General features: G+C 41.1%; 1 protein-coding gene across 1 annotated transcript; it reads right to left on the bottom strand.

Annotated features, from left to right (window-relative positions):
* Positions 1-22,035: 22,035 nt before the first annotated feature.
* Positions 22,036-22,674, bottom strand: LOC147438779 (uncharacterized). Its single transcript, XM_086483929.1, has one exon. The coding sequence runs from the start codon at positions 22,672-22,674 to the stop codon at positions 22,036-22,038; it is 639 nt and encodes a 212-aa protein (XP_086340055.1).
* Positions 22,675-23,017: the final 343 nt, after the last annotated feature.

Here is a 23,017-nt window from a genome sequence, read left to right on the forward strand (position 1 = left end):
CACCCAATTTGCTCTCTCTTGCTAGAAGGAAGGTCCATTTGACAACCCAAATGGCAATACTGTGTAGCAATAGCAGCCCCATGGTGTAATAAAAGTGGTCTTTGTGCGGTCTTTAAGAGCAATCTTCAATTGAAAATAGCCTGAAAAACCATCACACACACTGTACCTCTCATAACCTGCCACTGAATCCAAGATCTGATCGATGAATGGAAGAGGATATGGGTTCTTCTTAGTGGATGCGTTTAAGGGTTTAAAATCTACACAAATTCTCCACTTCCCATCCTTCTTTGGACTGACTACAACTGGACTCACCCATTCTGTGGTCTCCACAGGGATTATGAACCCTGCCTTCAACAACTTGTCCACCTCTTCTCACAAGGCTTCCATTTGCTCTTGACCCATCCTTCTTAGCCTTTGCCGCACTGGCTTAGCACCTTCTTTCAGCTCTATATGCATCTCTTCACCCTTGAACCCTCTGATCTCTTCATATGAAGTAATGAACAAATCAGGAAAACTAGCCAGCATGTGCAAATATATATCCTTCTCCATAGCTGAGAGGTCTCCACTGATCATTTGTGTCATCAATTCCTGCTTCTTTGACAACTCAACCTTGGTTTGCATCAGACCTTCAATCACTTCATAAGGCCCTTCACTTTCATCTTCAACCTCATTCGCAAATGCAACTAAACCAAACTCCTGGATTTCTTTGTCCATCAAAAGAAATGCAACATCAGCATCCTCATCACTGCTGGTAGTGCTATCACTGTCCTCATCTGTCACCGTGGAAGAGTCTTCATCACTAGACTCATCCTCATCTTCATAAAGCTCCTCTAATCGTTTCCTTGTGTCCATATTATAAAGCTTCTTGGTACCTGTCTTTCCATAGAGGCTAATTGTACCACGTCTCCAATCTTGAACGACTCCCACTGCACGTAACCATGGTCTGCCCAGTATAATAGGATATGCTCCCAACCCTACTGGCATCACATGAAAATCAACCACTGCCTTTGCATCATATGCCTCCACTTCTAAGCTCTTTACAACACCCAAGCATTTTACTTTTTGATGGTTTGCCAATCTGATCCGAAACCCTGACACCCCAGTCACTGTAAGATCCATCTTCTCAACGCATGAGTGTGTTATCACACATATTTCGGCCCCGCCATCAATTTCCTTTTGTGCCACACATCTACTATTGGACAGATATCTGGTAGCTCGTCCATTGCCAACACCTTTACTGAACCTCTCTCTGGCACTTTCTCCATTGGGTTAACCATCCTCTTCCACTGTCGCTTTAGCTTAGGCACCATCTCTATAAGTTGCCCAAAAGTAACATCTGCCTTCCTGCTCGTCAGATCCTCCTTCAAGTCATAGCTTAATTGCCCATCCCCTAGTGGAAAATCTGAAACATGAAACTTTCGACGAGCTCTCCTTTTCCTCTTGGCCTTGACATCCTCGCCTTCATGGATCTTTCCTTTCTTCTTACTAGGACCTGGGGCACTTCTTCCTTCCTTATCCTCTGTGGTCCTCTTCCCAATAGGCATCACTAATGTATCCTCTAGCTTTGATGCCTTTTCCTCCTGGGTCAGTCCACTGGTTCCTTCATCTCCCTTAATTTCGATGCCATAATCATGCGACCTAGTTAGCACCTGTTTTGGCAATGGATACATGTCTCCTCCCATCCTTGGTGGCTTATCACATTGCGGGCTGATGTGACCCAACTCTCCACAATTGTAACATGTGGGCGTCTGCCTCCAGTACCTACCATTGCTTTGTCCAACACCATTCCTAGGCATTTCTTCACCTCTTGGCTGATTTTCAAACCTCCCTCGACCTCGATTATTTCCCACTTGACCTAGCATGTTTAGGCTGAGATTCTTCATCAAATCTACCACTTGCCTCGTGTCTTGCCTTAGCCCATCATCTTGCACCGATGTAGTGACCACTGTTGGCATAACCTGAGTAGTAACAGGAACCACTGGTTCATGATGAACCCTTGACATGCGACCTTGTAAAGACTCTATAGGCTAAAATTCAGACCTCATTGGCAAAGAATTCACCCCTAACTAGCTCATTTTCCTCAACGTCCACTCTTTGTTCCTTGCTACCTATAGTGCATCTTCATATGTCCTAGGCTTCTTTAGCTCCACTCTCCAACGTATATTCTCCCAAAGACCAGCCAAGAACCTGTCCTTCTTCATCATGTCAGGCGGGGGTACCTGTGGTGCTAAGGCCTTGCACATCTGCTCCCATGCCAATGAGAACTTACGTATATACGCATCTACTGGCTCACCTTCCTTTTGCACCAAACCTTGTACTTCTTGCCACACTTTGTCAGGATCTTCTATCTTCACAAACTCCACTTCCAACCCATGCCTTAGATTGTCCCAACTCAATCTTACAGGTGGATCAGCCACATGCAACTCCTCTTCAAATGATTTAGACCAAACTCGTGCATCACTCTTCAAACAAATTTGGAGAAGATGTAACATTTGCGCAGGGTCATGAATCTGGTTGCTAATGCAGGCAACCTCCATCTTTTCCAAAAAATCTTCCACATCTTCATCACTTCTTCCATGAAACTCCGGATAAGAGAAATCCATGGCTACCCAAATTATGATGCTTTGAGAACCCCTTTGAACACACGTGCAAGAACCCAAAACTTTTGACTACCCAATCCCCAGAAACTTCAATGGAGCTCAACTTTAGATAAGGACAAACACATGCACATCAAATGAGTTTTCATAGTTGATCATCGAAATTACAACAGGCAAAGGGCATTCCAAGATCTCTCGTAATCTTCTTGGCCCGAACATAAAGACTATGCGCTGCTGGGAAAAAATCTTCCTTAACACATGAACATTTATCTGGATTCTTTGAGTTAAATGAAATGGAGTGAATTGAGGGCCATTTTGATCATCCATTAAAGCCAACCATGAAGCTCCCAAGAAGGCACACCTGACTTAACCTCTGATTTTGCCAAAATTTCAGTAGCATAACAGCATAAATGGCTCAAAAGACCAAAAAACCAGCCATCATGACTTGGAAAAATTTTGGCAGAGTTTCCCCAGAAATAGAGCAGTAGGAACCCAAAATATAGACTGTATATGTATGCATAAACTGTCAACAATAGAACCCGAGCATCAAGTAGGACTCACTAGTACATAGCCTATGGCGAGGTCACAAAAGGGTGCTCCAGCTACTTGTATCACCGAAAGGATCTCCACATTTGAGAATCCCCCAGCTCAATAAAAACCTCACGCTATCGACCCACACGAAGGCTAATGCAAATCACGTATAATCAAGTCTCAGAAATGACTATCTTCCAGACCAAGTCTCAGGAATGGTGGGACTGCAACTACAACCAGTATGGCTCCACAAATGCGTACAATGGCAGTTTCACAGTAAAAATCTCAACAACAACTGCAGTGACATCACTACTACTCCATATCACTCCAGCTACCAGCTATGTCACCCTACCTTAACTGTGTACAACTGCAAGTGACATCACTACTAGTATATCACTGTACTCCAGCTACCTGTACCTGTGTGAATCACCTGTACCTGTGTCTGTCCCTGTAGCTTGTAACCTGTACCCTGTAACTTGTAACCTGTACCATGTAACCTGTAACCCCGAATCTCGAAGCTTGAAGCTCGAAGCAGAAGGTACTCGAAGAAGATCCTCCGTGAGGGCGCCAAAAGAATGTGAGCGCGATGGAAACACACAGAACGCCTCTATAATGACCCGACACACACTCTTGGGAGGATACACACACACATTATGGGGCACCACTCGGCTTACATAACCAGCCTGGCCGAGACAGGAAACACACAGACGGAGTGAGAAGAGAGAGATTTCCCACTTGCCCACTCAACACTCACACATACACACTCACACACACACACTCTCAATTCAACTCAAAGAAGGAAAATTGATGTTGTTTAGACTCAATGAAGCTCAGCCCAACACCAATGGGGCAAATAGTTTACACAGTATTGAGGAAATACACCAGATACAACCACAAAGTTAAGCAGAGGTTTCACTCACCGGAGAAGATTACACAGAAAAACAGAAGAAAATCTATGAGGAATTTGGCAAAATGGACAGCGCCATCAAAACCCCAGTCCTACAAAGTCAAAGTGCTCAATCCGACCTCGGATTAGCAGTTTAGGGCCAAACAAAGCATTCCAAAAACAGCAAAAACACACTTGCGGCTGTTCCTCCTCTCTTCTCCACACACGTTTTTTCTGTCCTCCTCTCAATTTTTTTAGTTCCCACACTTATTTTTTCTTAGTTGGGCACCCTTGGCCTTTGAGATGACCTCAAACGGATCCCGAACATGCCAAAAACCAAACCCCAGTCTACAATGTCAAAGTGCTCAAATCACGACCTCGGATAGAGCAGTTTAGGGGCCAAAAAATGCTCCAAAAAACAGCAAAAACACACTTGCGGTGTTCCTCCTCTCTTCTCACGTTTTTTCTGGTCTCCTCTCAATTTTTTTAGTTCCCACACTTATTTTTCTTAGTTGGGCACCCTTGGCCTTTGAGATGACCTCAAACGGATCCCGAACATGCCAAAAACTGACCTCGCAGTGCATAGTTGTCACCTTTTTGCATCATCCGCACACCTGGCACTCATTTCTTTTCAATAATGCGTCTCGCAACCACGTGAAGTGGCCCCAAAAAGTGGTCCTAATGATGAACTTTCTGCATAACTCTCACAAGAAAACACCCACGTTGTGTCTGTACTTATCCGCGTGCAAGTACTGACCCCGTTCGGCCTCCTGACGCCACTCGATGCCATCTGACGCACCTGCTTATCTCATGTCGTCAACCCACGGATAGCTTCCTCGAGAAGTTTTACGCGCTACCAACTCCTCCTTATTGTAGAAAAAACACACTGGTACTGATAATAGTGAAAATTGCTGCACTATGTACACCCTGTCCTATCTGTACACACGTGGGCCCCACGTAACCACTTGGCTATGAAAAATGGGCAATTCTTTATTTGATGCACCATGCATGGATATGTACATATGCACAATCTCAAACTCCAAAAAACTCCTGACAACGTTAATAGCCCTACCTTCTCCATTTGCAGGCAACGATTGCGGTTGTTGTTGCGGCGTTGGTGCTTCTAGTGCCCGCTCTTGATGATTTTCTTCTATTCTCCCTCGACCATGTCCATATAAGGGGTATATCCCTCCTCTCTCTCTTGGTGGTTCAGAACAATTAGGGGTATAGTGACCCTATTCATCACAATTGTAGAACCTGCCTTGTAGCCTTCGTCCCCTACCTCTCGCAATTGGCCGCTCTTCTCTTTGGTTCCTATTCATTATGTTAATTCTTAATTCTTGCAACTGACCGGCAAGATCATGCAAAACCCGAGCCATAACAGGATCTGGACCTTGAACCACTCGCTCCACTCTATCATCTGTTGCCACAGGGACCATTGGTTGCACCACAACTGGCTCAGCGTGTGTCATACCTTGCTTCCACCTTCTCTTGATCTTCTTGCTCTTGGCCTCGGTAATTTCCACAGCTCTTTTGAATGTGGCAGGCTCATCTTTATCAACCTTCTCCCTTACACTTGGATGGAGACAATCCATAAACTGACGCACTTTAAAGAAATCCCCTGGAGTACTTGGAAGTGTTGCAAAAACTCTTTAAAGTTAGCATGAACATCTTGCTGCAAACCTCTCAATTTTGTCGTCGCTTCTGTTACGGTTAGTTTCTTCCCAAACTTGTCAAAAATTGCCAGCTTCACCTACTCCCATGTTTTCTTTTTGTCTTCCTCTAAACCTTCAACCAGTCGCGAGCTTCTCCTTTGAGCGCAAGAGGAAATACATGAAGCTTTGCTTCGTCATTCACAATGTGCATACCAAGAAAATTCCACTTGAAGTCCGCAATCCAATCCTTCACATCCTCCTTCCCTGTGAACACTCGCCGACTATAAGCCATATCTTGAGAGTCGCTTCTCTCTTGCGTGAGTAACTCCACAAAAGCTAAAGTCTTGCACCTCAACCAAACCACCACTTTAATTCAATGAAGCTCGAACTTCACAGCAAAACCGCTTCACCTGGGTGCACAACCGGCAAATTTCCGCTCCCCAGTGGGATCGCCAAAGGATGATGGAGCAAAAGATGTCGTGCGCACACTCACACACCCAGACAACTCAACAGAATACAAGGAATTTACTTACATTCCTCACCTCACTCACCACCACTCAAAAGCTCCCTGAAAATTTGTTTGGAGGTGATAACAACATACAAGTGCCCACCTAGCCAAGGCGCCCGTTGGGTCAGCCGGCCAAAGTTTTGATGTGGTCACATTATTTTTCCGATGTTTAATACATCAAACCCCGTAAAAGCCTAATGACGATCGTCTATGTCAAGTCTAAGTCAAAGATGTAATTTTTCCAATGATGTATGTAAAGGTCCATGAGAAGTTGGCTGCCGGCCACTTTAGAAAGCCCTAGGTATATAATACACTAAGGTTAGTGGGAAAGGGGGATTTATTTTTTGAAGATAAGTGACTTTGCTGTACGCACAGAGAGCGGCCTCTTGGCTCCAACTTGTAATCATCGCTATTGTGGCTACGGTAATCCAAATTCAGTTTTGTTTATTGCATTGTGTTCTTCTTACTCTGCTCTTTCATTCAAGTGTAAGCATTCAAGATTTGATGTACGTATCAAACGCAACCGTTGTGGCCTTAAATCGCTATTTTGAGTGTTTATATGCATATTTTATGTTGTTTTGGCCCTAGGAGAGGCTTTAGGGACTCGAAAATGACCCTTTAGGATCATTCGTTTATTGTTTTTGCGTACTTTGGGACGAACGATCGTGATTCGTGTACCCCTCCAGAATGTTGTGACAGTGATAGGATATGCTCCTGATAGTCCCCTGTAGCTTCCCTTCAAGTTTCGTACGAATCCGAAATGATTTGCATGGTAAACAGGCGTGATGATTGTAGAGTTGTGTAGAAGGACATAGGCAGATTACTTGGCTTTAGTGTGTTTGATTTCCTTGTAGAGTTAGTAGTTGCATCTCTTCAAGTTCACTTCATTAGGATTGATACCCTAGTGAGTTTCCATGCCTCATCCGAGTCGCTTCCATCGTATTGATATTTATGTTGATGCCTGAAGGCTATGCTATGGACGTCCGTCGTGGCGACCCGTAAACATTGGCGCCATTGCCGGGGATTGAATCTTAGGTGATGAGTGACCGAGTGCATATTTAGAGTTTTCTTATTGTTCCAAAAGATAATTTCCATTCCATTTACATTTCAGTGAAGCATCTAGACAGGGGTTTAGTGCTTAGTGGAGTCTAGGGTCGGTGGACTGGCTAGATCTACTCTTGACAGATATAGGGAGTTGTGAGTGAGGTTGCTTTAAGCATTTTTTCTCTTCAAATTTCTTTGTATTAATTGAAAACTGATCCATCATCTGTTTTTTATCCTGTTTATTTTGTTTGATTCATTTTCTTATGTTCTTTCATTTCTGTACTTAGGAGTAGGATAAGTAAATCACATTCCAGTCAGATCTGGGGAAAAAGATAGAGTCAAAAACACCAGAAAACCATAACTTTGGCAAAAGGGCCATAAGACTCTGAAATTAGAAAATCTGACCAAACAGAGATGTCTTTGTGAGAGACCCCAATACGCTAACATACATGGTTGAATCAGAACTAATGAGACCATATCAATTGGCCAAATGTGTCAAGAACAAGTATGATGGATTAAGGGATCCATACGTACATGCATCCTTGTTCAAAAAAGTGTTAAGAGCCGAACAAGTAATTTATTTTCATACACAGTATGAGGGATTTGGCTTAACCTTGGAAGGGATAGCATTGAATTGGTTCCAACCGTTGGACAAAAATGCCTTCTCAAACGTTGAACAACTGTTGCAAGAATTTTTTGTAGAGTTCTCTAAAAGGGGAATCAAGCATAACACAGTGTCCCAAATCTATGCATTCAAGCAAAAAGAAGATGAGAGAGTGAAGGAAGCATCGCTACGCTTCAAAAAATATATAGAGAGATGTCCGGAACGCGAGTTACCACAGGATGAAAGATTATCAATTCTCTTCATAGAGGGTTTGAAAAATGAAACTCTCAAGAAATATTTGCACTTAAAAGGATGTACTTCCTTTGAACATGTCGCGAGAGAAGCGTTATACCTAGTTGAAAATTGTAAAGCCTATGGCGAGGAAATTGGTGATACAAAGATCACTCTGGATAATGCTTCTTTAGCATCTAGTGAAACCAACACAAGGCAAGTGGTTGTGTCTCAATTAATGAACAACCTAGATGCGCTAGCAGTGCAAGTAGCACAATGAATAAAATTGTGTGCCATTGAGCAAAAATGGACCAATCATGAGATGAGTGAGTGCTACTATAATCAAACCTACACGAGGGGGATACTATTTGGACATCAAATAGAAAAACAAATGCCATTACCAAATCATCTATTATTTTAAAATAGGGTTGTATCAAGGGCTTTACAAAGAGCTGAGGTATCACAACCTAGGCTAGGGCAAGAACCTATGAGAAAACTATATTCATTGAATGAGGACACTCTGATGTTCATAGCCAATCAAGAGCGTAGACCAGAGACCATTCTGGCTAAGCAAGAACAACCATCAATTGTGCCACCAGTGACTCAACAAGATGGACCATGCTACAAGTGTGGAGGTAATCATTGGGCCAAGAATTGTTCTTGTGTAGAGATAATTGGATATTGTTTGGAGTGTGCCATTACACACGTTGTTCCTAATTGTCCAAAACACCCAAACAAACAGGGGAAAACAACAATGAATGTTGTGGGAGTGTTACCTTCTCCAAGTGGATCAGAGGCAGAACCCAAAATTCCTGTGAAAGTAGTGACTAGAACCCAAGCAAAAGAAAACGCTGAGGACCAAGCTAATGAGGAGAAAGATCAATAACCCAAACAAGGGGAAACAACTTGTGTGTCAGTGAGGACTGGGAGAAAATCCTGGAAAGCCAAAAGAGACAAAATTAAATCAAAAACAATTACAAATCAAAATGCACTACAAACAGAATTACAAGAGACAAAGGAGCAGTTAAAATAAGAACGGGAAAATAAAACGGTGGTGAGCGATAAGAAACCAAGGAAGGCGTCTTCCGGAGGATCTGTGTTGGTAGACAAAGTCCTAGAGCCATTAGATACTGTAGTGGAAGCATATGAGGCTAGATTGAAACCCAACCAAACCCTAGAGCAACGAGGGATGAAATATCCTCCTGCTGACGTAGAGACTGAGAGGTTGAAAATGTGTAAGGAATTGGTAAAAACTGCATAGGCAATGATGGAGCCTGAAGCACCAATTCCACCTCCAGGAACAAAACCAAAAAGTGTTGGATTTGAAATGCCTAAGGCAAAGGTTGTTGAAACATTAACTCAAAGAAACATTGAGCTAGAATCCCAAAAGGATGTGCAAGCAAAGACTGCAACACAAGAAACCAACAACCTAGAAATTCAACTAGATGATCAAGTAGTGGCCAACACCACTAATGATGCAAGGTCAAGATCACAATTTATGGCACCTATCCCAGAGATAGATGAGCCATGGCCAAATGAATTGTGGGAAGCAATTAGAAGTGCAAAAATGGAAGTGCGACTTTCCAATCTGCTCCCATAACTGAGGTCAATACAGGGCATGAAGTCTATCAGGGAGACATTCAATTTCTAAGTGGAGATGCAGGGACGGAAGTTTCAATTGAAAGCAAACCACAGTCCTTGAAGACCTTACCCTCATACATAGGAGAACATGAGGCAGACTCAGAGACTAGAGTAGTGCCATCTCAAAGGAAAGCCATACCCAAGATGATGGATACAAAGAGTATGCAAGAGGTGATGTCAGCTCCAATACAGTGCACCATTACTCTATACTTAAGATTAGACCACATGTATGGGATGAAGTAGGCAACTATTTGGGGAATATGGGATTAAAGATACCTCTTCAAGATCTACCCTCAAATGAACAATCAAACACAACTCAACAAGAAAGTGCAAACGCTAAACCTATGCCAATAAACAAGGTGGGGGAATATTGCGAAGGAGAAGAAGGAAACACCACCTTACCTGTGGAATACAAAGGAGTTAAAACATTGGCTTTACTTGATAGTGTGGCTGGAGTAGCCATAGCCACAAAAGACATTTGGGAAAAATGGGGTAGACCAGCGCTTAGGAAAACTAGAATGAAGCTGCAACTTGCAGATGGATACACGAAAAAACCTCTGGGTATCCTAGAGCAAATTATTGTGACTTCTTGTGGAATTGAATATGAACATACATTTGCAATAGTATATTTTGAAAAAGGGAACAATTTTGATATCATTTTAGGAAGACCTTTCTTGCGTCAACTTAAGATGGTTCAAGAGTGGGGCGATGACTATATCTACTTGAGACATAAAAAGATCACCACAAAAATAAGCATAAAAGACCATAGCTATAGAGATGTGAATAGAACTCCTTTAAAATTAATTGACTCTACTATAGTCAATGGGAAAGAGATACCTGCATGGCTACAAACCAAATAAGAACTTTGGATGTGTGGTGCTTCAAAGTGTGAAAGCTCAGTGAAGGAGGATTGCATCCTAGAAAGATCAATGGACGATGAAGCTTACATACCACTAGCTCAACATGCATCACACCTTTGTTTGATCTTTTTACTCTTGGATTTGGCAATCTCCATTGCACTTTCAAATGTAACAGGTTCCTCTTGATCAACTTTCTCCCTTACACTTGGATGCAAGCAGTCTATAAATTGATAAACCTTGAAAAATCCCTTGGAGGTACTTGGGATGCTACCTCTAATTGCACCCAAATCCCTTTGAAATGTTGCACAAAAACTTGAAAGTTGGCATGAAATCTTGTTGCAATCCTCTCCACTTTGTTGTCGCTTTCGTTGTTGTCGGTCTCTTTTCAACCTGTCAAAGTTTTCTTGCTTCATCTACTCCCATGTGCATTTTTTCTTCTTCCAATCCTTCATTTAACCACTCATGATATTCCCCTTTTAGTGCAAGAGGAAATACATGAATCTTTGCCTCATCATTTATGATATGCACGCCAATGGTATTCCACTCAAAGTCATCAATTGAACCCATCACATCTTCCTTTCTTGTAAACGTTGGCCTACTAGATGCCATCTCTTCAAAGTGACCTCTCCATTACTTAAGAAACTCCAAAAAATTTGAAGTCCTATGCTTCAACCAAACCACCACCTCCCCTTTAAGAATGATAAAAATTCATTAAAAAATTACTTCACTTGTATGCACCACTACTAAATTTCTGCTCCCCAGCAAGATCGCCCAAAGGTGATGGAGCAAAAGTTGTTGTCTACACACTCACACAACCTTGTACCTTTACACCACACAAGGAACTCCCTTACTTTATTCATCTCACACAAGACCACTCATGAGTTCAGTGAAAAACAATATCTCAATGCTTAAGTACCAAAATTTTGCAAACTACAAGCACTTGCCTACTCGCAAACACTACAAAGTGAGTGAATTCGATCAAGGCTTGGAATTGCAAAAAACGACCACCAAAAGATGCAAAAAGGATCATAAAAAACACCAAAACTCCAACCACAAAAAGATCACTCTCAAACCATTGCAAAAGTTTCAACAAACGGTTAGGAGATAAAAAAGGAGAGAGCTTGAGCTCTTGCAAGCACGCACACACACACACACACACACACAGATGGAGACAAACGATTGTACTTCTTCTTCTTCACTAACTCAAGCTAAGAGGTCCAAAAAACATAAGGGGAAAGTAAAACATACAAAGGAAACTAGTACAATGGTGTAGTGTAAACCTCTAGTGTGCCATCACTCTGGTAGGTGGACCAACTCGGTGTAGTACAATTGTAGTATCACTGGCAAACATATGCATATCCACCAAGGCGCACCAGTGATAATGATTATCAGTGGTAGTCATACAAGAGTCATATATGTTGAGATTGACATCTCAACACTCCACCTCAAGCTGAATGCCATCTCCTATATGCCAAGAATCACTCAAAATCTCCATAGCTTCTCCTCTCCAAGGGTCTTCGTGAAGATGTCGAAAACCTGCTCATCCGTTGCCATGTACTCAAGGTCAATGTCACCTGCTAAGATACTCTCTCTGATGAAGTGATAGTGCACCTTGATGTGCTTTGTCTTGGCATGAAACTTGGTTTTGTGCCGAATGTATGTTGTTGATGTTGTCACAGTAGATGACAATCGGCCTCTGTACATGTACTCCAAAGTCGTGAAGTAGTAATCCTAGCCACGCTACCTCGCACGCTGCCACTACATCACCCTTGCACTATGCCTCTGTACTTGAAAGAGAAACCATAGGTTTCTTCTTGATGCTCCATGTGATAGTTGCACTCCCAAGTGAGAACATGAATTTGTTGCTGGTAGACTTGGAATCGTATGTGCTACCAGCCCAATCCGCATCGGTGTAGGCATAGAGCTGCAACTCCACATCAGCCCTGTAAAGGAGTGCATAATCTAAAGTAGCACTCACATAGCACAAAGTGCACCTCACCACATCCAAGTCTGGTTTCCTGGGGGATTGCATGAAAACATTACTATTTTACAACAAGTACATGGTCTACTATATTTGAAACCCAATATCAAGTTGGTAAGGCTTTCAAATGCATATATCTATATTTTTATGTACACATCTCCATGCGTATTGATACTACTATCTACATGCCAAAAGTTGTTTATCACCGTCAAGGCATCCCAAGCTATAGTGGCTTAATTCATTTTTATGATTTCCATCTTTTCACTTCCTGATTTTTATCGATAATTAACTAGCCTCCAACTCAAATGTATTAGATTTTGGGAAGCGTTAAGAGATGTAGTAAGAATCACGTATCTATTTCTATAGGATACTATCCTAGTGGCGAGAAACAACGAGTATGTATAATCCCAAGCAATGTTATCGGCTAGTTTTTTTAATTTTGTAGAACTTGTATACTCCTATTTGCTATTGACTAAGTAGTGGCATACTTACTCAAGATTGTCAATGCGTGACTCATCAAGATATGTTGGATGTGTCAGGCTATAACAAGCTATAGAGAGAAACTCCTGATTCAATGAATTAGATGAATTCAAATTTTGAATAAAATTGTGAGTTGCAAAAACTTGGAAATTTCTAGTTAAGAGTTTCATACTATCTCTTCATTCGGGGGATCGAACCTCTTTATTGTTCCTAAAGTAGGTGGATAGTGGGAATCAAATCCGCTTCACCTCCTTGGCAGTGAGAAATTTTACCACTCAACTGTATATGCAATTATTTCATTTTACGCTTAGGGAGGTCACCTAGGAGAATTGTAGCTATCACATGAGTTCAACAGAAGGGTGACTGAAGTTCTTAAAAGGTACATATATATAAGGAAATTATTTTTTAAAATTTGAGAAAAAATCACAGATTTCAAAAGGAAAGGGTACATTATATTGCTGTTGGAATTAGGGTTGCAGAGAAACACACACAGCTTGGAGAAGACGAAGGAAGCTCAAGGCACACAATAGAGAGTGTGTTACTTAGTGTGCAATGGCAAGATAGATAGCCCTAGAGTGATGGGCGTATATACAATGCACGGGGGAAAAAACCTCCTAAAGAGGGAAAAAATGCCCCGACGGTCCTAGTGTGTTCACACACATCACTACCACATGTATATGGTAACAATTGCTACAAAGACCCACAGATAAGGGGTTTCAGAATAATTTCTTGAAAGCACGTGGTATGGTACTTATACATATAGTGAACCCCCTAGTGAACCCCCTGAGATTTTATGCATTAAATTGCATCTTTTACCAATCAAATTCTTAGTGCAAACTTTTCTCAATATATGAGAATAAAAAGTTAAAATACCAAATCCCCGGCGGTCCTAGTGTGTTCACACACATCACTACCACATGTATATGGTAACAAATCCCCCCTAGAGTGATGCAGTGAACGAGAGTTGGCACATGAGTAAAGGGAAGTGCCATGCCTTGAGGACAGGATCAGTCCACAAAGGGGAGCAAGCCCAAAGCTTTGCGGAAAGCTTCAAGATTCTCACGAGACAATGCCTTTGTGAAAAGATCTGCAAGGTTGTCCTGTGTTGACACATAAGCCAAGTTGAGCCTCTCCCTGACATAGTGGTAATTCACCTCAATGTGCTTTGTGCGAGCATGAAAAACTGGGTTCCTCGCAATTGCCAATGCGCTCTGACAGTCAGTGTAGATAGTATTGGAAGTGTCCTGTCAAACACCCAAATCAGCCATAAGGTGTCTGAGCCATACACACTCAACGGTAGCTGTGAAGACTGCCTTGTACTCAGCCTGACAACTCAAAGTGGCCACAGTAGGTTGCTCTAGCTCAACCATGATATACATGAACTGCCAAGCAGGAAACAAAAACCACTTGTGGACACTCGCGTGTCAAAACAACCAGTCCAATCTGAGTCCGAAAAAGCATGTAAGTCTGGCGGCAATGATCCCCCCTTGGGATAAAACAAGCCAAGATGTAAAGTGCCACTAAGGTAGCCGAAAATCCTCTTGATAGCCTACCAATGCTTGGACCCTGGGCTACTCATAAATCTGCTGACCTGTGAGACTGCAAACTGAATATCCGGCCTTGTGTTGCATACATAAATGAGGCAGTCAACAACAGTTTGGTAAAGAGTGGCATCAGCAGGATCGCCAGCATCATGTAGACTCAACTTCAAACCTGTTTCCATGGGAGTGGCAATAGGTTTGCAATCCTGAAGTCCAAACTTACATAGCAATGACTCTATGTAACTTTTCTGACACAAGAAAATACCACCATCACACTGCTTAAACTGTATACCCAAGTAATGATGCAACAACCCCAAATCTTTCATCTTGAAAGTAGCATTCAAATCAGCCTTAAATTCAGCAATATGTCTCTCATTTGGTCCAATGATCACCAAATCATCAACATAAAGAACCACAATGAGAAATACATCACCCTCACGCTTTACATACAATGTGCTTTCTGTTGGACTGTTACGAAAGCCTCGTTTAACCAAATGAGTGTTAGATTTCTCATACCAAGCACGAGGAGATTGCTTCAACCCATACAAAGCCTTCTTACATCTGCACACTTTGTCCTCTTGTCCTTTTATGACAAAACCGCGAGGCTGCGTTACATAAACTTCCTCAAATATGTCACCATTCAAGAAAGCAGTAACAATGTCTGATTGATGTACATCCCAACCAAAATGAGCTGCCAATGGACATAGAAAACGCACAGTAGTCATATGACAAGTGGGAGCAAAAGTCTCTTCATAATCTATGCCTTTTTGCTATGCATAACCTTTTGCAACAAGTTGAGCCTTATGGCGATCGATCTCACCATCCGGCTTCCGTTTCAACTTGTAAACCCACTTCGTACCAATGGCCTTTTTGCCAGGAGGCAAATCACATAAAGTCCATGTGTCATTTTCTAAAAGTGCATCATATTCTGATTGCATGGCAGCCATCCAATTTTCTGAATTCTGTGCTTCATCAAAAGACAGAGGCTCTTCAACATCATGTAAGCTAGACACAGCCAAAGCATAACAATCTGATGCATAAGATGCATGGCGAGAGCCTGAACGAGTACGACTAGACAAAGGTGCATCCAATTTACTGTCACGCAAAGTGTGCACCAGCCATTTTGGCATACCTCTAGCCTGCTCATTTTCATCCCTTTCCTCATCAAGTACATCATGTACATCTGCATTAGTAATAGGCTGATCTAAAACATTTTCAGAAACCCCCATAGGCTGTACATTTTCCTCATTAGAACTTACATTCGTATTTCCCCCACTGAAAAGAGGCAACAAAGTGTAATAAATGTGCTGTGAGCTTACATTACTGTCTCTAGTACATGACACCAAGGGCTGAACAGAATCTTCCACAAACACTACATCCCGAGAAATCAGAATACGTTTTGTTTGCGGATGATACAACTTGCAACCTTTTCTTTTAGCACTATAACCAACACAAATACATTTGACAGCCTTGTCATCCAATCTTCTGCGTTGCACTTGTGGCACCAAAGCATATGCCAAACAGCCAAAAACATGCATGTGCTCAATAGAAGGTTTTCTATCATGCCATGCTTCATATGAAATAATAGACTACAAAGATTTCGTAGGAAACCTGTTAAGTACATAAGTGGCACACATGATGGCCTCAAGCCAAAAAGAATGCGGCAAAGCTTGACTTTTGACCATACATCGTGCCATTTCCGTCAGTGACCTATTTTTCCTCTCAGCAACACCATTTTGCTGAGGTGTATAAGGCACTGTACATTGGTGTTTTATCCCATGACTAGCCAGAAATGCATTAAATTCATGAGACATATACTGCCCCCCTCGATCGGAACGGAGGGTGCCCATAGTACATTTCAAGACATTTTCAGCCATAGCCAGAAATTGTTTGAAGCACATAAAAACTTTGGACTTCTCTTTAAGCGGAAATACCCATGCATGCCTAGAGTAATCATCAATGAAAGTCACGAAGTACAGGTAATTGCCCAAGGATGGAGTTTGCATGGGCCCACAAACATCACTATGCACAAGCTGCAACCTTCATCTGGCCCGAATTGAACCATCCTTTGGAAATTTAGAACGCTGCATCTTACCCAAAATACAGCCTTCACAAACATGTTTGACAGGTGCTTCAAGAGCCGGCAAAGAAGAAACCATATCAGATTTTTGCAAACGCAGCAAACTGGCAAAATTTAGATAACCAAAACGTGCATGCCAAATTTTTGCATCTGAAATCGCCCTTGAATCTGCAACAACATTTGCAAAATTTTGTCCACACTTGTCATACAAAGTGAGCTTATACAGCCCACGGCACAAAAGCCCAGATGCAACAATTTCATCACCAAAACTGAGATCATGAACAGTACATCTGTCATCCACAAATTTGACTACGAATCCAAGTCTAGCAAGTGCAGATACAGACAAGAGATTCTTCTTGATCTCAGGTACATAAAGTGCATCAACAAGTGTGAAGGAACTACCATTAGCAGTAGTGAGCATAATCTTTCCAACTTCCTGAACTGGATAAGAGGCGTTGTTGGCACAAGTGATTGAATTCCCATAAGGGATAGACTCGAGAGAGGTAAACAATTCACGATGTGAGGTAATGTGTTTTGTAGCACCACTGTCGAAATACCACACATGTGAATCTGCAGCAACTGACAAGCATGCATCATGGACAGCAGGATTGTAAGTGCACTCTGTGCTAAAAGCCCATTCTGCATCAACATTCAGCAACACAATCTCCTTTCACAGAAGACTCAACAATGGCTGCATTTGTAGTGGAACCAGCATTTGTAGTGGAACCAACATTTGCAGTGGAACCACCCTCTTTCTTCTTAGCCTCTTTGGCCTTCAACTTAGGACACGACTTGATCAAGTGATCATTGGCTTTACAATAATGGCAACGCATCTTCTTTTTGCCCTTATCACCAGAATTTCCAGATGAATTGCTACCAGTAGAAGCATTAGGAATAGAATTTTTTCCACTCGTAGCAGAACCATAAGAAGTGGCTGCATTACTGTTACCACCCTTTCTTTGAGAAGCAATAAAAGCTTGTTCAACTGCACGCTTCCTAGTCTTGTTTTTTCTAGAAAGTGACTCTTGCAACGACAATGTGCATAATGAATCAAACTTGACAACTTCAGGATTTCCTTGGGTCATCAGTCTCCAAGTACTAGCAAAAGTCTAGTAGGAATCTGGTAAGGCATCAAGAACAGTCTGCACAAGGGAACTATCTGAAATGACTTCACCTACAGAAATAAGTTGCTCATTGATATCCTTGACACTAGCAAGGAAAGTGTCCATATCATCTTTCTCATGCATAATCTTCAACTCCATCTCTTTACACAGCAAAGCAATTTTAGCCTCATTGCGGCTTGCATAAAGACCTGCTAGAATATCCCAAGTCTGTTTTGCAAATTTTGCTGAACGGATGTGAGGAACATGGTGCACTTCATAGACAATGCAATCAATGCATGAGCCTACGCATCCTTAACATCCCAACGAGCTTGTTCTGCCATAGGCAAAACAACTCTAACAACTGCAATCCTTGCAGCAAGACCTGCAACATCCTCAACATCGCCTACATCCTCAGAACCAGGACGTACATCAATGCCCTACACAATGTTCCAGACACCCTTTGACACAAGAACATGTTGCACCATATAAGCCCACATAGGGTAGTTGTCCCCATCCAACCTGTCCTCAGCAGCAAACATCTTGAACACATCTATGTTGTTGTTGTCAGCCATGGTAAATGCTGCACCTGATGTGAAAACTACCCGAAAGTAGGAGAAACGGAGCGGGAACAAGCTATGCTATATAGCACAAACCATAGAAGACTATAAAGCACCTGTTATACAGAAAACAGCACTGATAGAAATTCTGCACAAAATGAGGAAATAGCCTGTGCAGTACTGCCTGTAATGGAAATGGAGGCCGAAATGAGCCCAAACCAAAATATTTGTGGACATGCGAACGCTTGCCAATGCTCACCGAAATCGGAGAAAGTGTGCAGGCGTGTGCTGGAGCAGCTGGCGACTAAGCCTGGGAGGACGTGTCCTACTCTGATACCAATTGTTGGAATTAGGGTTTCAGAGAAACACACACAGCTTGGAGAAGACGAAGGAAAGCTCAAGGCACACAATAGAGAGTGTGTTACTTAGTGTGCAATGGAAAGATAGATAGCCCTAGAGTGATGGGCGTATATACAATGCACGGGGGAAAAAACCTCCTAAAGAGGGAAAAAATGCCCCGACGGTCCTAGTGTGTTCACACACATCACTACCACATGTATATGGTAACAATTGCTACAAAGACCCACAGATAAGGGGTTTCAGAATAATTTCTTGAAAGCACGTGGTATGGTACTTATACATATAGTGAACCCCCTAGTGAACCCCCTGAGATTTTATGCATTAAATTGCATCTTTTACCAATCAAATTCTTAGTGCAAACTTTTCTCAATATATGAGAATAAAAAGTTAAAATCACCTACAATATAACTTCATTCTTTTCCTCTTACTAAATCAACTTAAAGTGAGTTATGCATTGCAAATCACAAATCCTACTTTTTGGTAATGAAACATCTATTTGTATTGTCTTACATTTGAATTCCCCACCCATATCGATAAGCTACAAGAGAAATAACCAAAATAGACTCCTAAGAGATGAAGGAATTGGGTATACCCACCGAGAAGACTAATCCAATCCATAACGAGGCCCCTAAAAAAATAATATTAATGTTGTTGGACCATCCTCCAAGAGATGCAAATGCCACAAACATGCCAACAACTACAACTGGTATAAATGTAATGCAAATAAAGCAAATCAAAGAGCCGTAGTCATAATTTTGATTCCTTTCGCATGAGGAATTGATTTTCAATATCACTTATCCAGTGGAGCTGCTACAAAGTTCTCTTTTGTAGAAACAAACATCTATTTCTAGGACTAATTTATCAAACCCTGCGACACTTCTAACTAGAAAAGTTAGCTCGACTCTACCTGCTATTGAGGATATTTATCTTATGTAGCTATATTTTTTGCATCTGTTGTATCATGGCAAGGGTAGCATAAAAAGAACTTTATACATATAGATCTTAGAATCAAAAACTTTTATGGCTCACTTGCAATTGAATTGTCTCCCCTAATCATTTGGTAGACTTAAGTTACACTTTTCCTTCAAGTCTCAAAGGAAGAATTTGACTATTTGGGAGAGATGGTTGAGTTTTTAAGACTCCAGTCTTGAAAACTGGCATGGCACCTCGATCATATCAAGGGTTCGATTCCCTCACTCTCTCTCTCCTAACGTTTGATTCAAACCTAAAGGAGGCATGGGTGATAGCTAGGATCTACTCCAAGGTCGATGTTCTTCTCCAATACTTTGCAGAAAACCATACTCGGTATATCACGTCTGACTAGGAATCTGAGGATGAGCTAGAATCTACCTATTGAGTTGGATCGATAGATTTTAAATAAATATGATTGATTAAGAGAAGAGGAGGAAAAATTATTAATTCCTCACTCGCTAGTGTGTGGGAAATTATTCACCTATGTTTTTTTCTTGCCAGCACTCCATCATCTAAACACATTCTTTGGATTTAAATTAAGGCATGTCATAGAAATAATAGGTTCATTGTTGCGGTTAGATCCTTTCTTGAAGATGTCTACAATTGCATGAGACCACCTGGAATACCATAGATGACCCGCAAAGAAAAATAATCTTAGAAAAAAGTGAGAAGATAACTTTGGGAAGGTACATAGTTTACTATATTAATTTTAGTAGCTACCCCACTTATGGAATTTAAGGAGCCTCGGGGTGCATGAGTCATATATTCTTTGTCTTCGCTCTTGCAATGGTTGTATATCCCTTTTGAAGTTAACAAGATCTAAACCTTTGGATCTCTTAGAGATTCTACCCAAGGAGCACAAAGATCCCACAAGAGCATCATTTCGCCCCCAAAAATAATTTCTCTAGTGGGGGAATGCATTAGGTATTTTCCTAACCTAACAGGTCGTGAGAGGAACCTATGTTGGTGCCAAAACTTTAGTCTATAATGAGGAAGATGAAAGCTTGGCCTAAGAGGCTTCTAGATTGATGGGACCATATTTGATAGGATATGCTATGTTATTGTATCAAACAAAAAATCAATCAATGAAATAAAATACTGCTAAAGCTCTCAAGTTGTAGGATAAGCCTCTCCAAACCATACAAAAGCACGATGAGCACAAGAAAATGGTTTTGTCTATATGTGCCAAATTGTTCAAAATATATAGATCGATCCTAGCCAAACAAGGCCCTGATAGTATCTTCTAGATTATTTACACTTGTAATCCGTCCCTCTTCACGGAATGGAGATTTTAGGACGTACGCAAAGATAATATTGGGTTTTAGGGTAAGAGTTGTAATTTCTTGTACATCACCGTTGGGTACCCATGTATCATACAACCCTCTTAAATACGTGAGTTGAAAACCGGTAGAAAAGCAACATAACCTAGCAATATTAGATGAACTATCTCGTGCGACCCACCTAGGGCGGGTCTCGCTCGCTCTTACCAATAGTGCAACGATAAGGCCTCCAGCTGCTTCTTAGGCATGCCAACACTATCTACATAAACCTTACATATATATACATATATATATATATGTATATGTATAGAGGAAGAGATATATATATATATATATGTTTGATGCCTTTCTCTCTTGCTTGCAGACGATGGGGTCCTTTTTCCTTATCAATAGTACAACGATAAGGCCTTTGGCTGCTTAGGCATGCCAACACTATCTACATAATCTAGTTTGCATCATATCCATCATCTTTTGATTCCACTGCATCAAAAAAGTTAAGTTAAAGCTCAAAGCATACAAGGATATGAAGCATATAAAGTTAAAAGATGTGAGTAAACCTTAGGTGCACTCTTGCTCTTTCTAGAGCTCACATCCACTTGATTTTCCTCATGAGAGCTCTCAAAATCCATTTGTTCTTTAATGAGATCAACCTTTGCATGTTCTCAAAATAAAACACATTAAATACATAGCTAGTTTAATTATTTTAAAGGACAATAACATAGACATACCTTTGTGACATCTTCAATAAGAGCCAAGAAAAAACCATTTGAAGCTAAATCCTCATCCTCTTCTTCTACATCCTAATAGTAAATAACTAGATTAAAGAAAGTGTACAAAATAATTCGACATAGTATAAGTTGAGAAGACATACATCTAGAAAGGCTTCAACTTGCATGCCAATGATAATTGCCTCTGAATAATTCTAGTCTTTCTCAAAGATGATACACTTCCTCATTGATAGGTTGTAAATGATTTTCCTCGATCTACAATTCATGTATAACATTTCTAAATAACTTTAATTAAAAATAAACAAAAAAAATAAAGAATGTAGAAACTCCCCCAAGTTGTTTTTCTTTGTCTTCCGCCTTTGCATTCACTAAGTCAATTCCCTACAGTGCACAACTTCACATAATCAATCTTATTATGATAGCTAAAAGCAATGAAAAAATAATGATAATGTGGCTTATAGATATTAAATTTGTGGTATTGACCAGTGTTGATTTTTTCTTTTCATTCTTTCGCTTTGCTTGCCTGTGACGCAAGCAAAATGTGTAGATGTCCTCCACTTTCCAATGGTACTCTGCACCACGGAACGTCACTTCCTCAATTTCACCATGGTGCTCTTGAATGAAGCTCATAAGTTCATCCTTCCCCTCTAGATTGTGCCGTAGGTCACAAAGCTTGGAATCAAATGCTTTCATCCAACCTCTAACAGTTCTTAGATTGGAGCAATGGATTTCATGTACACTGTCAGCGTAATACTTTGCAAGGAACTCTTTTCCATACAAGAGTGATGGATCTCTATCACTTTTCTTGAGTGGGAAACGAAAGAGTTGCTCATATGTCGGAACTGGTTTTTCAATTCTGTCTTCCTTTGCAACTTGTATAGCCTTGCTTTGCCGTTGAGACAATCTTCCAACTGCCTTACTATTCTTATGATCAGCCTTAGAGGACTCTCCACCACTTGATTCTAGCTCTTTTACCCTTTTCTCTAGCATTGCTATTGTCTCTTTGAGAGACATTGTTTCAGATGGAGAAGCCATGTAATAGCTACAATGTCACAAGTTATACCTTAAATCATATAAAGTGTAAACAAAACTTAAAAACCACAGCAAAATATTTTTTTCAATCAATTAAAGTATTTTAATGTTTGATACATCAAAGGCTAAGCACTTGTGCATCTCCAAACTACTGGCAAATTTAATTGTGCACCACTTCTTGAAGACATGCACCTCCTACTAACTACAATAAAGTCATGTATCACTACTTTGCATGAGTTCCAATCTCTCTCTTCATACTGCAGGCTTTGTATCCTCCATGTACAATGATCAAGACTATCATGTACTAGCCAAGCTAATTTGCATTTTTTGCCCTGGTGGTCAATCT

Source organism: Adiantum capillus-veneris, chromosome 16 (assembly GCF_014529385.1).
Source record: "Adiantum capillus-veneris isolate H3 chromosome 16, ASM1452938v2, whole genome shotgun sequence".
In the NCBI taxonomy this organism is placed as follows: domain Eukaryota; kingdom Viridiplantae; phylum Streptophyta; class Polypodiopsida; order Polypodiales; family Pteridaceae; genus Adiantum; species Adiantum capillus-veneris.

Coding starts and splice junctions, on each gene's coding strand:
- LOC147438779 (XM_086483929.1), bottom strand. CDS start 22,674: ATGGCTTCTCCATCTGAAACAATGTCTCTCAAAGAGACAATAGCAATG.